This window comes from Phyllostomus discolor, chromosome 9 (genome assembly GCF_004126475.2).
Source record: "Phyllostomus discolor isolate MPI-MPIP mPhyDis1 chromosome 9, mPhyDis1.pri.v3, whole genome shotgun sequence".
NCBI classification, from domain to species: Eukaryota; Metazoa; Chordata; class Mammalia; order Chiroptera; family Phyllostomidae; genus Phyllostomus; species Phyllostomus discolor.
In genome coordinates this window covers 60,381,502-60,396,648 of record NC_040911.2, presented here as the reverse complement: position 1 = coordinate 60,396,648, position 15,147 = coordinate 60,381,502, and the positions used below count along the sequence as shown (strand labels likewise).

At 41.5% G+C, this 15,147-nt stretch overlaps 1 protein-coding gene across 4 annotated transcripts in view; it reads right to left on the bottom strand.

The window, feature by feature from the left end:
* The window catches only part of NAPB (NSF attachment protein beta), a 66,189-nt gene extending 51,584 nt beyond the window's left edge, over positions 1 to 14,605 (bottom strand). The window contains exon 1 of one of the 4 annotated variants that reach the window (XM_028523694.2): positions 14,372 to 14,605. In XM_028523694.2, the coding sequence (XP_028379495.1) occupies positions 14,372 to 14,469 (98 nt within the window). In that variant the 5' untranslated portion in view covers positions 14,470 to 14,605. Of the gene's footprint in view, positions 1 to 13,967; positions 14,022 to 14,371 lie in introns of those variants that run through there. The other 3 variants (XM_028523696.2, XM_028523695.2, XM_036009432.1) reach the window with 3 other exon arrangements.
* Between the last annotated feature and the right edge of the window lie 542 nt (positions 14,606 to 15,147).

Here is a 15,147-nt window from a genome sequence, read left to right as displayed (position 1 = left end):
GCAATCAGACACCACAGCTGTTCCAGAACAGCACAGGCAAGGTTCTGTAACAGGCCTACCATGTACTGGGAAAGCTGACCCTGAATAGTATAACAGCTTAGTTACTGTTCTAGTTTATATTGGGTTGGCCAAAAGGTTCATTTAGTTTTTTTTCATACCATCTCTAGTAGTGAGTGATTAGTTGTCTTAACTTCATTTGAAACAATTTTGTTAGACTGCATTGTGATAGCTGTCACAATGCAGTCTAACATAGCATATTAGCATTCATTAAAAAAAATCTTTTCAAAATTGGTGAATTTTTGTGCAGCCATTTTAATATTGAAGATTATAGAAGATAGGCAATATTTTCAGCATGTTATGCTTTATTCAGAAAAAGTAAAAATGCAACTGAAATGCAAAAAACAAGATTTGTGCAGTGGTTGGAGAAAGTACTGAGATGGATCAAACATGTCAAATGTGGTTTGTGAAGTTTCTTGGTACTATTGACATTTTGGCCAAATAATTCTTTGCTCTGGGGCTGTCTTACATATTGGAAAACGTTTGGCAGCACCCCTGACCTCTACCCACTAGAAGCCAGTAGCAACAGATAGCTGACACACTCAAAATATCCAAATCAATAAAGTTATTGTTGAAAATGAAATATCCACCCATGTACTTGGGTGAGGATAAAAAAAGTGGGGGGAGTAGAAATTGCTCACAGATTGGCACATAGGTAATGAGTGTTTTCCAGGACAAACAAAATACTAGAAGCCTAAGTAAGAAGAAGCTAAGCATATTTAAAAAGATTCATTGTATAAAAGTAACCAGCCCTGACTGGTGTGGCTCAGTTGGTTGGGCATCATCCCACAAAGCAAAAAGTCACAGATTTGATTCTCAGTCACAGCACATGCCTAGATTGCAGGTTTGGTCCTGGTCAGGGTCCATACAAGAGGCAAGATGGATGTTTCTCTCTCCCATCAGTGTTTCTCTCCCTCCCTTTCTCCCTCCCTTCCCCTCTCTAAAAATAAATTATTTAACTAATTATAAATAAAAGTAACCCACAGAACATAACTATAAAATTTACTAAATAAAAAGTGAAGAGATCACATGAAAAATTGCAAATAAAACATAATACATAATAAATATAACAAAGTAGGAAGACATTAAAATCAATCATATACCAGTCATACCAATAATGTAAATGGGCTGAAGATTTTTATTTGTTCGCAAAATAAAAACCAAGTCTATGCTCAAACAGGAAAGCTACAACTTAAATAAAGCTTTTCTGAAAGGCCAAAGATAAAAAGATTGTCAAAAGTATATCAAATATATCAACCAGCTTTTTTTAGATGCGTTGTATCTTGCTCACTTTACCTATTATTGCAGGCTGGTTATGACTTTGATAGTTTCTTTTTCATGGGTCATCTTTCTCTGTCCTGGAATGCAGCCCCTATCTGACATGCACTCTTCTTATGACACACAGGGAAAAAATATACCCCATGACAGAAGCATGGATGGCCCCTGCAACTTCTACTCAGAGAGAGAATGCATCCTTCCACTCTCTCTCCTTCAGTCAAAGACAGTCACTGGCCAAGACATGCAACAGGAAGAGGAAGTGCACTCCTCCCAGAGTCAGGCAGCACAGGTCAAATGCCAACAGGCAGAATATATAATCCTCTTACAAAATACAGTCCTAAAGCAGGTAAACACAAACAACAAAGCAGGCACTACTACCCTGGTATTAGACAAGGCAGAATTTGGACTCAAAAGTATCAAATGAGATAAAGAAACTCACTTCATAATGCTAAAGACACAATCAATAATGAAATTATACCATACCGTATGTACCATAGTGCCACTTTTATAAAGCAGAAACTACAAGAGATGCAAGAAGACTTCCGGTCAAGATGGCATAGGCATACATGGCTTGCCTCTTTGTGCAACCACATCAAAATTACAACTAAAATATAGAAAAAACATCACTCAGAACTGTAAAAAAATTGACCTGAATGGAAGTCTGACAACTACGGAATTAAAGGAACCACATTCACCCAGACTGGTAGGAGGGGCGCAGATGCAAAACAGGCTGCTTCCTCACCCTCATGTGGTGAATGAAAATTCAGGAGGGCTATCTTGGGAGCAAGGAGTCCCAGTTACACACCAGGCCCTCCAGCCCAGAGTTCCAGTACCAGGAAGGTATGTCCCCACAACTTCAGCTGCAAAAACCAGTGGGGATTGAGTGAATGGAAGAAGCTGCTGGAGCCCCAAGCAGTTCCTATTAAAAAATCCACACATGGACTCACCTACTCAGACTCATTCCCTCTGAGATCTAGTGCCGGGGTAGCAGTTTGAAAGGCACCCATGGTATACAGAGAGAAACTGAAGTGTCTGGTGAGCAGAGGCCATAGTCCCTTTTCTAAACCCTCCACAGAGCTGGCAAGCTGATTCCATCAACCTGGCTAACACGGTTTGACTCACCTTTGAGATCCCCAGAGACTCTGCCCCACCCAACTTCCAGGCCCAACCAAGCTGCTTTTCCGTAAGAATGGCTGGTCTTGGCTCATGCCTCACAGCTTCCTAAATCCTATCAAATAAGCAACAGCTGGCCTCAATTAGCCCTCAGCCCGGCACTAGCAGCAGCCACTGTAGGTTCACAGCTTGGCTTTGCCTGGGAATCTCCAAGCCCAGCACAGGTAGCAGATATCTCAGATTGATTTATAGCTCAAGGAGGGTGGTCACAAACAAAAACACAGGTGGGAGCTGACCTTGGGCTGCATCACCCAAGAAATCCCAGGGCCAGCTCATCCAGTGGAGATCCACAGACCATGATGGAGCATCACCACCCTGCCCCTGCGCAGCTAATCCTCCACAGAGAGCAGAGGTTGGTGGTAAGTGGTCACAGCCAATCCTTGTAGCTGACTGGCCTGGATAAATCCCTCCCACTGATCTGGCAACAGCAACCAAGGATCAACTACAAGAGGAGGGTGTACTCAGTGCACACAAAGGATGCACCTCAAGTACCCAGTTTGGATGATTGGGGAAGCTGTGCCACTGAACCCTACAGGACCCTACTACATTAGGCCACACTACCAAGACATGGAGTCAAAGCAGCTCTACCTAATACACAGAAACAAACACAAGGAGGCTGCCAAAATGAGGAGACAACGAAACATGGGAAGGGGTGAGGGGATTAAGAACTACAAATAGATAGTTACAGAACAGCCATGGGGATGTAAAGTACAGTATAGGAAATGGAGTAGCCAAAGAACTTATATACATGACCCATGACCCACGGACATGAACAATGATAGGGGAATTGCCTGAGGGAGTGGAGGGTGCTGGGGGGAGGTAAGCAAAGGGGAACAAACTAGGACAACTATAATAGCATAATCAGTAAAATATAATTTCTAAAAAAGAGATGCAAGAAGACAGACTAAAATACACTAATAAAAGGAAACAGCAATATACCCTTTTAGTCCAAAGGAGGTCAAGTGAGCAAAAAATGAACAATGACATGAAAGACCTAGACAACATAATCAATAACTAGATCTTAGGGATCTCTGTCAAGTAATACATTCTGATAAGAGGAAACAACCTTCTTCTCAAGTGCACATGGACCATTAATGAACAAGTCTCACCTTCCCCTAGGTCTTGACAGAGTACAATTTAGGTCGCGACCTGAATCTGTGTCTCACAGGCTGCAACTCCTTTTGCTCAATAAATGCTTTTTATTCTTTATTACTGTCTAAAATTAATGTTGATTTAGATACTTAAACCTTCAAAGATCAGAGCATAGGAAAAAAAGAACAACTTCAATTATTTTTATGACGCACTTGTAACATCAATAGTTCAATCTGATAACATCTATACACAAAACAATTGTAAATAAAAGAATTAGAAATAAAATATGTAAAAACAGAATCCAGTAGCCTATTAAAAAATACATTATAATCCAGATGGTTAATTCAAGGAGTTCAGGGACAGCTCGGTATGAGGAAATCTATGAATTAACATTAATTAAAGGAGAAAAATCATGTTTATCTCTACAGATTTTGAAAAGGCCTTCAAAATATAACTCTTCATTCAATCCCTAATAAAAATATCCATTAAAACAGCAATTGACAGGTACTTCCTTACCATGAAAAAATATATACTTGAATCCAAGAAAGTACTGACTTTTAATGTGTTAGATTTTAATTGAATACCATTTTTAAAATAAACTTCATTGAAATATAGGAATGGCTAACATACGAAATTCTCTTACCAAGTTTCCTTACCCTGAACTCTAATTATCAGTCACTGAAAAAATTTTGAAGGTACAAAAGCTTAACTGATCTTATCATCAAAGCAAATGAACACAAAGTGAAAGCATAAAATAGATTATAAAGTCTCCTACAATTATACTTTGGTTGTATGAACACTCTTGGTTTATATCTATTTTCTCGCTACCTCAAACATATCCCAATTTGTACAATATAGTCACGGCCACTATAGAAACAGGAAAATATTTTTAAAAACTTTAAAGTACAGTTACAGGTTTAACTATTATTTAAATATAAAAGGTAGTAGTTATAAATTGAGAATTAACTAAGTAAAATCAGGAAGGAGAAAATACAAGGCCATGTAACTATGCTAAATTCATTACTTTTAGCAGAATCAATAAGTACTGTCTAAAATTAATAAATCAGAACATATAAGTATTCTAAAATTATTTGGAATTATGATGGTAATTTATCAGAAGAATTAAAAAGAAATTTAAAAAGTTACATCTAAGGAGTAATGTTTAGGAGGGAATATTTGGAGAAAATTTTACTTTTCAATTGAAATCTTTCTGTGTTGCTTGCATTTTTCTACCATGTGTAGCTACTACATTTATAATAAACAGATATTTGCCCTGGCTGATGTAGCTCAGTGGATTGAGCGTGGACTGCAAACCATAGGGCCACTGGTTCAAGAGCCAGTCAGGGCACATGCCTGGGCTGCGGGCTAGGTCCCCAGTGGGGGCCACGTGAGTGCCAACCACACACTGATGTTTCTCTTCCTTTTTTCTCCCTCCCTTCCCCTCTCTAAAAATAAATTTTTAAAAATCTTGTTTAAAAAAGTAGTTTATGATAAACAGATATTTAAGTAAAACATAGAAGCTACATGAACTCCCCTTCATGTTGTTGCCTTTGCTTTTGAAAACTAGTCGAGTTAAAAAAAATCAGTATTTGTTTTAGTATTCACATGTTCATTCTCTCTACCAATATTTACTAAGTGCCAGCTGCATAACATGTGCTGAGTGGGGATACAGAGCAACACAGAGTAGGCATTTTGGCGACCTTTGACAATTCAATATGGAGTCACTGTCAGCCATGACAATTATGTCAAGTGCTACGTCAGGACTGAGGTAATCGAGTGTAACAGGAATGCCCTTAGGAGGGGCCCGGAATACTCTAAATCACAAGTCTGTACTTTTGGATAAGGACTCCCTCTGGACACTGAAACGAATGGGACCTCCACCCCTTGTGGGTTATACAAACTCAAGAGCTCTAACCAGCCACCTAAGCTTGGCTATACATGGCTCATGCTCAAAGTCCTGCCAGACTTCCACTCCACTGGACACATGCTGCCACTGTAGCCACCTGGCTTGAGACTAACGCCCACCTCTCCTCTTTGTGCCAGAACTCACTCTGCTAGCTTATATTGCGTAAGCTCCCTCTCTGTGTATAACCTGCATGTGACTCTATATGCTTATTGGGGAGGTCTCCCCTAATTAACCTGGCATTGTGGAAAGACACAAACATGTGTGAGTGACTCCTTTCCAGGATGCTCTTGCTCACCACAATGAGATGTACCACAGAACTCCCCGAGAGCTTACATTCTAGAGCCACACACCAATGGGTCATTTTCTGACCTTTTCTACCTTTTCTAAACAAGTCTGTACCTCACAGGGCTCACAAAAATGAAAGAAGAAATGGTGAACACTGAAAAAATGCAAACAGAAAAAGACCAATCTGTTAACAGTTTATTATTTGATAAACAAACTGTAACTTGACACTGTAATTTGAAATTCAAACCAAATAATTATAATTAATAGTAATATAGCTCTGTGCAGCTTAAGGATTCTGACAACTCATTCAATCCTTACAATTCTGAAAAGTAGATTATTTATAGCTGTGCATTTGAAAACTGAAAGAAAAAAACAAACAAACCAAAACCAGAAGTTCCAAGTATAATTTACTTGGGCCAGGATCACCAAATTAGTAAATAAGAGAACTAGAGTTATATTTGTTACTATAGTTCATATAAAATATATAATATATAATATATAATATGTAAAACAGCTACCCAATATATAGGTTATTCTATTTCTTATATTAGTGCATAAGGAATAATATACTATCTATAACTGAATCTGAGCTAAGGACTTTTTAAAGGTTCAATCAACCTTTGAAAATCTATTGTAACTCAAGAAGACAGAAATACCTTACAAATGGTATCACAAATCTCCACTTTATTTTAGAAAAACTTAAAACATAATCTTTCCCTGGCTGGTGTGGTTCAGTGGATTGAGCACTGGCCTGTGAACCAAAGGGTCGCCGGTTTGATTCCCAGTCGGGGCACATGCCTGGATTGCAGGCCAGGTCCCCAGTTGAGAGGCACCCAAGAGGCTTGATGTTTTTCTCCCTCTCTTTGTCCTTCCCTTCCTCTCTAAAAATAAGTAATATTTTAAAAATGTAAATAAAACATAATCTTTGTCAAAATAAAGCTGAGTATAGAATACTGATAATTAATGTTTACAATGATTAAGACATATTCCCTATTGTTGAGGTCCACCCTGCCTGGTCTCAGGAAACTGTAACCACCCATGGCTAAGGCTGAGTAAGAGGCCTCCGAACCAGGAGACATTAAGGAGACAAAACTTATTTACCTGGCATGAACACTGCCTGTTCTAATGCCTGGGTCCCTTTGCATGATCGGCAGTCAATGATGGGTAACAATTCTCTAGGAAAGAAGATGAACCTAAGACAGACTCGGTCACAAGGGAATGCCCTATGGGAAGAGATTCAGGGGGCTGAACGAAGAGGTGATCGACATCTACCCCTGCCCCCTCGGCTTTGTCAAAGCCTGAGTCCTTGAGAAATCCAAGTCTTCCGGCTGCCTTTGTCTCCTCTGCCCAACTCAGGCCTGCGGAAATAACAGGGGTGGTGCAGTCCAGACCAGCGTTGGAGGACCCCCAGGGTAATCAGGCCTGAGACATAGAATATGCAAGATCCTGTGAGATCTGCTTGCTGGAGGATGCTCTTTAATTAGAATATGAAGGCACAGGCAGGAAAGGAAACTAAGCTTTTAAGTACTATAGTCTCTTTACATGATAAAACCCCAAAATCTCAGCCCAGAATTCCAGAGGGAGATCTGCCAGCCCCTTTCAAAGCTAACTACTTGTTTTATCTTCCTTGTCACACTGTAATTCACAAACTGTATCTGTATTCTTTTTTATTTAAAGGTTTTATTTATTTATTTTTAGAGAGGGAAGGGAGAGAGAAAGAGAGAGAGAAAGAGAGAGAGAGAGAAACATCAATGTGTGGTTGCTGGGGGCCATGGCCTGCAACCCAGGTATGTGGCCTGACTGGGAATTGAACCTGCGACACTTTGGTTTGCAGCCCGCGCTCAATCCACTGAGCTACGCCAGCCAGGGCTTGTATCTGTATTCTTAATAAAAGCCTGCTTGGGCGGGAGAATGGTGTGCTCTTCACTAGAGAGAGTGGCCGTTTTGACCCTATTTCTCCACAGGACTTGGTTGTCCATGTGTATGTTTTTCTCGTGTTTCAATGAGCATCCGTAGCGTTCCAAGGTCACTGCCGGTCAGTGGCCGCCTCATCCTATATTCACAAATAATTATGTGAATATATTCAAGATAACACAACAAGGTTATTTCATTAAACTTACTTTGACACTGCCAGATTTATGTCTCTTTTATAAGCTATGAAATTGGGGAATATTCAAAGCCAAGAGAAGAAAGCATTAATCAATAATCATCCAGAACATCTTCCCACTGTCATTCTTAAGCAGCCACTCTCTTTGATGTGCACTGTATAGGCTATTCCCGATGTGGTCTCCAGTAACAAGATAGAATAGTAAGAGAGGCCTTACCCATTCAAAAGTATCTTACTGTCAAACACAGGTGATACTAAACAGTTCATTGAGAGATCATACCAAGCAGTTTACTAAGATTATAAACTGAAATTTGAAATCAAGTACCAACTTCAATAGCTCACCTCTGGAAACACATGAAATAAAAACACTACTCTTTTGCTGGTAGTTTGCTATAGTATGCTAATATATTCAGAAAAGTAAGTTTTAATTCAATTCCACAACTACAAAAACAAATTACTGTTTAACTGGCAGTCAAGAAGGAACACAGAACAACACTCACTAACAGTGGTTTCTTGTGATAGTTGAGTCTCTTTGGCATCTCTTTTCCCATGGGGAATAAAACATAATTCCCATGGGGAAAAGTGGGGAAGGAACACTGACATTTCTTAAACTAACATGGGATTTGTGCCTTACATATAAAAGAATACATGACTGACTTTTTCTTGGGAACATACAATGCATATTTTCCTCTAATTTTACTGAAAGCCACAAAAAAGAGCTAGAGAACAGTTGTGAGGATACAATATTGCCACATAAACACTGAGTGAAGATGAACTTCTAATAGGTTTTAATCTGCAGTTAAGACTGAGTCCATGATGTAAACTATCTGCAAAATGCTGAGCACATTTTAATGGCTTCCACATCTGCAAAAGAGCATCATGTGTCCCCTTTAAAGCACCAGCTAAGTCAGCTCTTAAACATACGGAGTCAAATGATACTGATGATAGTCATATCACTTTGTGTTTTGTTAATTCAGGAGTCTGACATTTTATTTAAATCATAGTATAGTCCTGAGTACCAAGTACCTGGGAACATTCTATAGCTAAGGGAAAATAACATGGAGTAATGTTTTCCAGTCCAGATGGATTATGATGCATGGAAGTGATGCCAAATATAATGTAAGATTCTAAATATTTAAAATTGATACAGAGTTGTCACTCTAGAGGAAAAGAGTTCCAGCCAAGATGGAGGCGTAGGTAGAAACCCTTTGCTTCCCTACACAACCAAAAGGAGGATAACAACCAATTTAAAATCAATAAACAACCAGAAGTGCCAGAAAATCAAACTATTTGGAAGTCCAACAACCAAGGAATTTAACAGTCAACCAAACCAACCAGATTGGTAAGACGGGCAGATGGAATGAACCTGTGGCAAGGTGGCAGACCGCATGGGCGATACTGACTAAACTCAAAAATGAGACTCAGAGCTGACTGTGGACTACAGCAGTTGCCATGGTGATAGAAACTCCCAGTCTCACAGTTGAGAGTTCTTGGAAAGTGGGGTTACAGCCAAGCAGGCAACCTGGCTCCTTCCCCACAGGCAGCTTGTAGCACAACAAAGAAGGTTGCCCTGACCTGGTGAATACCTAAGGCCCCTCCCCCTTACAGTTTAACAGGTGCCTATAGACAAAGAAATGGCACCCAAATGAAAGAACAGAACAAAACTCCAGAAAGAAAGCTAAGCAATGAGATCTCCAAGCTATCTGATGGAGGGTTTAAAGCCCTGGTAATCAAAATGTTCACAGAACTGATTGAGCTTGGTTGGAAAATGAAAGAACAAATTAAAGATACTCAAAGTGAAATAAAGCAAAATATTCAAGGAACCAATAGTGACAGCAAGGAAACAGGAGTCAAAGCAATGATTTGGAACAAAACAAAGAAATAAACATCCAGCCATAACAGGATGAAAAAACAAGAATTCAAAAAAATGAAGAGAGAGGCTTAGGAACCTCTAGGCAACTTGAAACATTCCAATATCCGAATTATAGGAGTGGCAGAAGGAGAAGAACGACAGCAAGAAATTGAAAACTTACTTGAACAAATAATGAAGGAAAACTTCCCCAACCTGGCAAACGAAATAGACATCCAGAAAGTCTGGGAAGCCCAGAGTCCCAAAGAAGTTGGACTCAAGGAGGAACACACCAAGGCACATCATCATTAAGTTACCCAAGATTAAATATAAAGAGAGAATCTTTAAAGCAGCAAGAGGAAAGGGCAGAGTTACCTAAAACAAAGGAGTGCCCATAAGGCTATCAGCTGATTTCTCAAAAGAAACCTTACAGGCAGGCTGTAAAGAAGTATTCCAAGTCAGGAAACACAAGGACCTACATCCAAGAATACTCTATCCAGCAAAGCTATCATTTAGAATGGAAGCGCAGATAAAGTGCTTCCCAGATAAGGTCAAGTTAAAGGAGTTCATCATCACCAAGCCCTTATCATACGAAATGTTAAAGGAACTTAGCTAAGAAATTGAGTAAGATCAAAAACTATGTACAGTGACATGACAAAAACTCACAACTATCAACAAATGAACCTAAAAAAAGAAAAATAATGAAAACAAATACTAAGCAAACAACTAGAACAGGAACAGAATCAGAGAAATGGGCAACACATGGAGCGTTTTCAGTGGGGAGGGGGAGGGGAACAGTAGGTGGGAAAAGGGACAGGGAAGAAGCATAACTGGCAGGCACAAAATACACAGGGAGAGGTAAAAAATGGTATAGGAAACAGAGAACTCAAAGAATATATATGTATAACCCATGGACATGAACTAAGGGGAGGTAATGCTGGAAGGTTAGGGGTGCAGGGCGGAGGGGGGATAAAGGGGGAAAATTGGGAAAACTGTAATAGTATAATCAATAAAATATACTTAAAAAATAAAAAGAGGCTTTCAAAGCTATAGCATCCCCCCAAAATAAAAAAAATAAATAAAATAAAACTGATACAGATCTGTCTTCCTACTGTAACTGAGAGAGAAACTAAGCCTGTTTTTTTTTGGTTTCAAATAATTATGTTAAAGAACAAAGGGGTAGGCCTGGGATGATATACTATTACCCGAAAGGAACCCCCCAGGTTCATTATGTCCGCCACCAGAGGAAAGACATCTCTCAATGCCAGAGATTCATGAAAAGGAAAGGAAATGTTTATTTAATGCTATACAGACTTAAAGTAGTGACCTAACGTTCTCATCAAAATCCCAAAGTCTCTTAAAACACTCACAAACACACACAGTCCTTCCTTCCCCCTTTGTCCAGTCTGGGGTACCGTATCTCAGGAAAAGAAATAGAAGCCCATGGCTCAGGCAGCCCCCGGTTCTTCCCACTAATCCATCCTGGCTGGTAGGTCTCCCTCGGTTCCTGGCACCATCAGCTGTGTCGTTGGGATCTCTGCTAAAGCCGGGTGGTGGTTCCCCCTTCTAAAGCTGCGGGGGTCCCCACTCTGGCAAAGCCGCATGGTTCTCTCTCCACTGCCCCAGCCGCGTGGTCCTCTCTGTACAATGGCTGTGGGCGTCTCCACTCTGCAAAAACTGCGTCGTTCTCCTTCCTCAATGGCTGCAAGGACGGGGGTCGCCACTCTGCCAAAGCCCAGTGGTGGTTCTCTGCTAAACCCACATGGTGCTTCTCTCTCTCACAGGGCTGCGGGAGTCCCCACTCTGCTAAAGACCGAGTGGTTCTCCCTCCACTGCCCCAGCTGCATGGTCCTCTCTGCACAATGGCCACAGGAGTCTCCACTCTGCCAAAGCTGCATGGTTCTCCCCTCAATGGTTGCCGAGTCTGGGTTTAAATCCCCAAGCCAATCTTCCTCTGCAGCCCCATTTCTGACTCCTCCCACCATCCGCTACACTTGCTAGCCCTCTCATATCCTTCCAGCTTTACTGGGCTGCCATCGTGAGTCAGGGAAGGCTTGGCCCCATGTCATGGAGCCAATCTTCTCCAAGCTTTCACGCAGGTGCTGTGACTCAGGGGACCTGCCCCCCAGCTAAGTCTTGGTGGGGAAGTTACTTCCATCCCCCTGGCTCAGAGCATGGCCACAGCTATTTAACATATCTATGTAACCAGTTAAAGATTATAGATATGTTAAATGACCACGCTAGAGGTTAGCTGCCAGGTTGTTGCTAAGCAAAACAGCTCTTAATGGCCCTGCTCCATTTGTCCCTTCCCCCAACCCAAACCTAGAGAGGAGGTGGTGAGGACATCCTAATATTTCCTGGACACCCTGAGTTCTGGACCTCATTCCAAATCCCTATTTGGGGCCCCCTTCTTGGCTGCACCCTGTTACAATTATACAGTACTATTTAAACTGACAGAACTCTGAGTAATCTTCTCTAAGCTTTCCTGGAGCTGATAATTACTGAAAATAACAGTCCTCCATAGTATAAGTACCACTTATATGGTACAGAGCTCTTTCAAATATTTTATTTCATTAAAGGACCAACAATCCAGCTCCAAAGGTCCAGCTTTAAAATATTGGCAAAGTCACTTAATCTTCCTGGCTCTCTGGTTTCTTGATAAATAACTAGGACTGACAAGTCTGATGAATATGCTAATTATTTCCAACCAGTCCCAATGTTTTACAAACATAAAGTCATTGAACTCTCACTGACTATGAGATATACTATTATTATTCACTTTTACAGTAGAGGAAACTGAGCACAGAGAGGCTAAGTCACTGGCCCCAGGCTCCAAAGCTAGGATAATAAACTCACATGCTGTATCCAATCATACCTAGGATGGTACAAGGTGAATGTGAATGATGAAGTTGAAAGTTTTCCTATACAGCCTATCAGTGAAATATGTGATCAACAGCCAAGGAAAAAAGATGTTTCTTTCAAAACAAAAAGGCTTTTCAAAATCCTTTTAGGTTTAATGATAAGATTTAGCCTAGTTTCACAAAAACAACAATAATAATGCAACACCTCTTCAAAAAAAAAAAAAAAAAAAAAGCAATGTGCTCCCCTGAAACAAGCTTGAAGTGCTTGTAATGCTCTTTTCCTCTGCCAATCACAACTTATCATCCAGGAAAGGACATTCTGACTTGAAATACGCTGTGACATTAAATCTTGTCTTGTCATTAGGTGTTATGGCATTAAATTTTATCTAAGTAAATTTTAAACGTTTTCTGAATCGGAGAAAAGAGCTATTGTTTGATATTAGCATCAAGTATTAGGCAGCGTTCCTTATGTACTGTGGTAACTTTTAAAGGGGAACAAACTTACAAATCATTGTTGTATTTCAAACTACACATCACTTGAGAAATTAAGAACCTGGCTGGGATAAACACTCTCTAAAAGGTTCTTGAGGACAGGAACCCTTACCTTCACGTATACTTGTATTGCACACTGCTGTGCACCGAGTGAAAACGGCCTTTAAACAGTTCCTGGAGATGTGTTAACAATGGTAAACTACTATAACCAAAAGAATGAAGCTGGCAAAACAAGCATATTACAAACTGATTTTGTACAGAAATAAAACCATGTCTAATAATTCAATGGTTAAGTATGGGCCACTTGTCCTTCTCAAGAACTTAAAAACAAAAATAAAAAACACCCCCTCCCCCCAAAAAAAACTCTCTAGGTATCGGCAGAGGATCTTTCACTTTCAACAGGAAAAAAATAAAAACTGCCTCTCTAAACCTAAACAGCTGAATCATTCACATATTCAACTTCCCATAATGCTTCCAAGATCTGTCATCGCAGGCTTTACTTTTTGGAAAGTCCGAATTTAAGACCTTCACTGTCACAGCATGGAAGAATTACAGGAAATTAAAATTATTCCCAAGAGACGCTGACATAAACAGGAGCTGCATTATTCTTGATCAAACAGGAGGTCCTGACTACTACATCAATTTCTGGTGAAGGAAAACTACTATGCTGAGAAAACGCCTAACGGATACTTACCAAATATCTACTTGGCGCAAGGCAAATACGCACTTTCACGCTGGGATGGCGGCTCTGCGGAAACATCCATTTCTCCGCAGGGCGCAGAGCCCAGCCAGAAATTCCCCAAAAGCGTGAGTCAAAGGGGTCCCAGGACCCGCCCCTCAGGCTTTCCCTGGCAGCCAAACGCCGACCAGGCACAGGCCTCCTTAGCTACGCGGTTCAATTGCGGTGAAATGAACAAATCCGTCTAGCTACTGAGGTTAGGTCCAACGCACACCCTGTGCTGCCGCAGACCCTTGAGGCCATGGGACTCCCACACCAACACAGGGATGGCACAGAGAGGGAAGGGATACGGAGAGAACCGAGGCTGGGAGTGTAGGAAGGTGGCGACAGGTGGAGGGGTTCTCCGGGCCCTACAGAATCTCTGGAGAGTGCGTTGGAGCTGGGGGCCCCAGCGGCTTTCTACCGGTTTTAAGATCGCGGTGTGGGGAGGTCAGAGGCCCTAAACGCTTTCTAGAGTGTGCAACGGAAGCAGCCGCCGAGAATAGGACCCATAATGGGGATTCCGTCAGGGGACGTGCGGTCTGACGCTCACCCAAACAGCCCTCGGAGGAAAGAGTGGGAGGCTTTAACTCGCTTCTCCGCCTCCGCCATCAACTGGACTGCCTCACGCTCCTTCCCTGCGTTGTCCATGTTGCTACACACCGCCGCCACAGCTTCCGCGCCTTCTTTCTTTCCCAGGACCTACAGAAAGCGCAGGCGTGGTGTGCAAAGGCTACCGGAATTTGTAGTTCCGGACCTACTCTGGAGCGGAGCTCAGGCGCAGCGCGCACATTTTGACGGGATATGTAGTCTCAGGTCCTGCTCTGGCGGTGGGGGCAGTACCAGAAGTCACACACTGTTCCTAGCAGGATGCAGAGCCAGGCCTGGTGGGGTCCTGTTGACGTGCAGCGCCGGAGGCGGCGGTGGGTCCCTGAGTAGACAAAAATTTTAATCCTTTAAATATGAGGGAAATGGAAAATGACTCCTGGCTTTCAGAAAAGATGACTTGAAACACTCAGTTTTACTTTGGTGTAGGAATTCCTGCTCAGCAGGACTGACACGTGGCAATGGGATGGATGAAGAAAGGGGATGAAGAAAGAATGCTGAACCTACTGGAGAGTTCCGCAAAAGGAATCTAATGCAGCCACAGGAAATAACTTCATTAACTACGTGATACTGCTCTAGCTGCTGTGGCTCAGTGATTTGAGTTCTGGCCTGCAAATCAAAGGGTTGCCGGTTAGATTTCCAGTCAGGATGCATGCCTGGGTTGTGGACCACGTCCCTAGTGGGGGGCCTATGAGAGACAAACACACATTGATGTTTATTTCC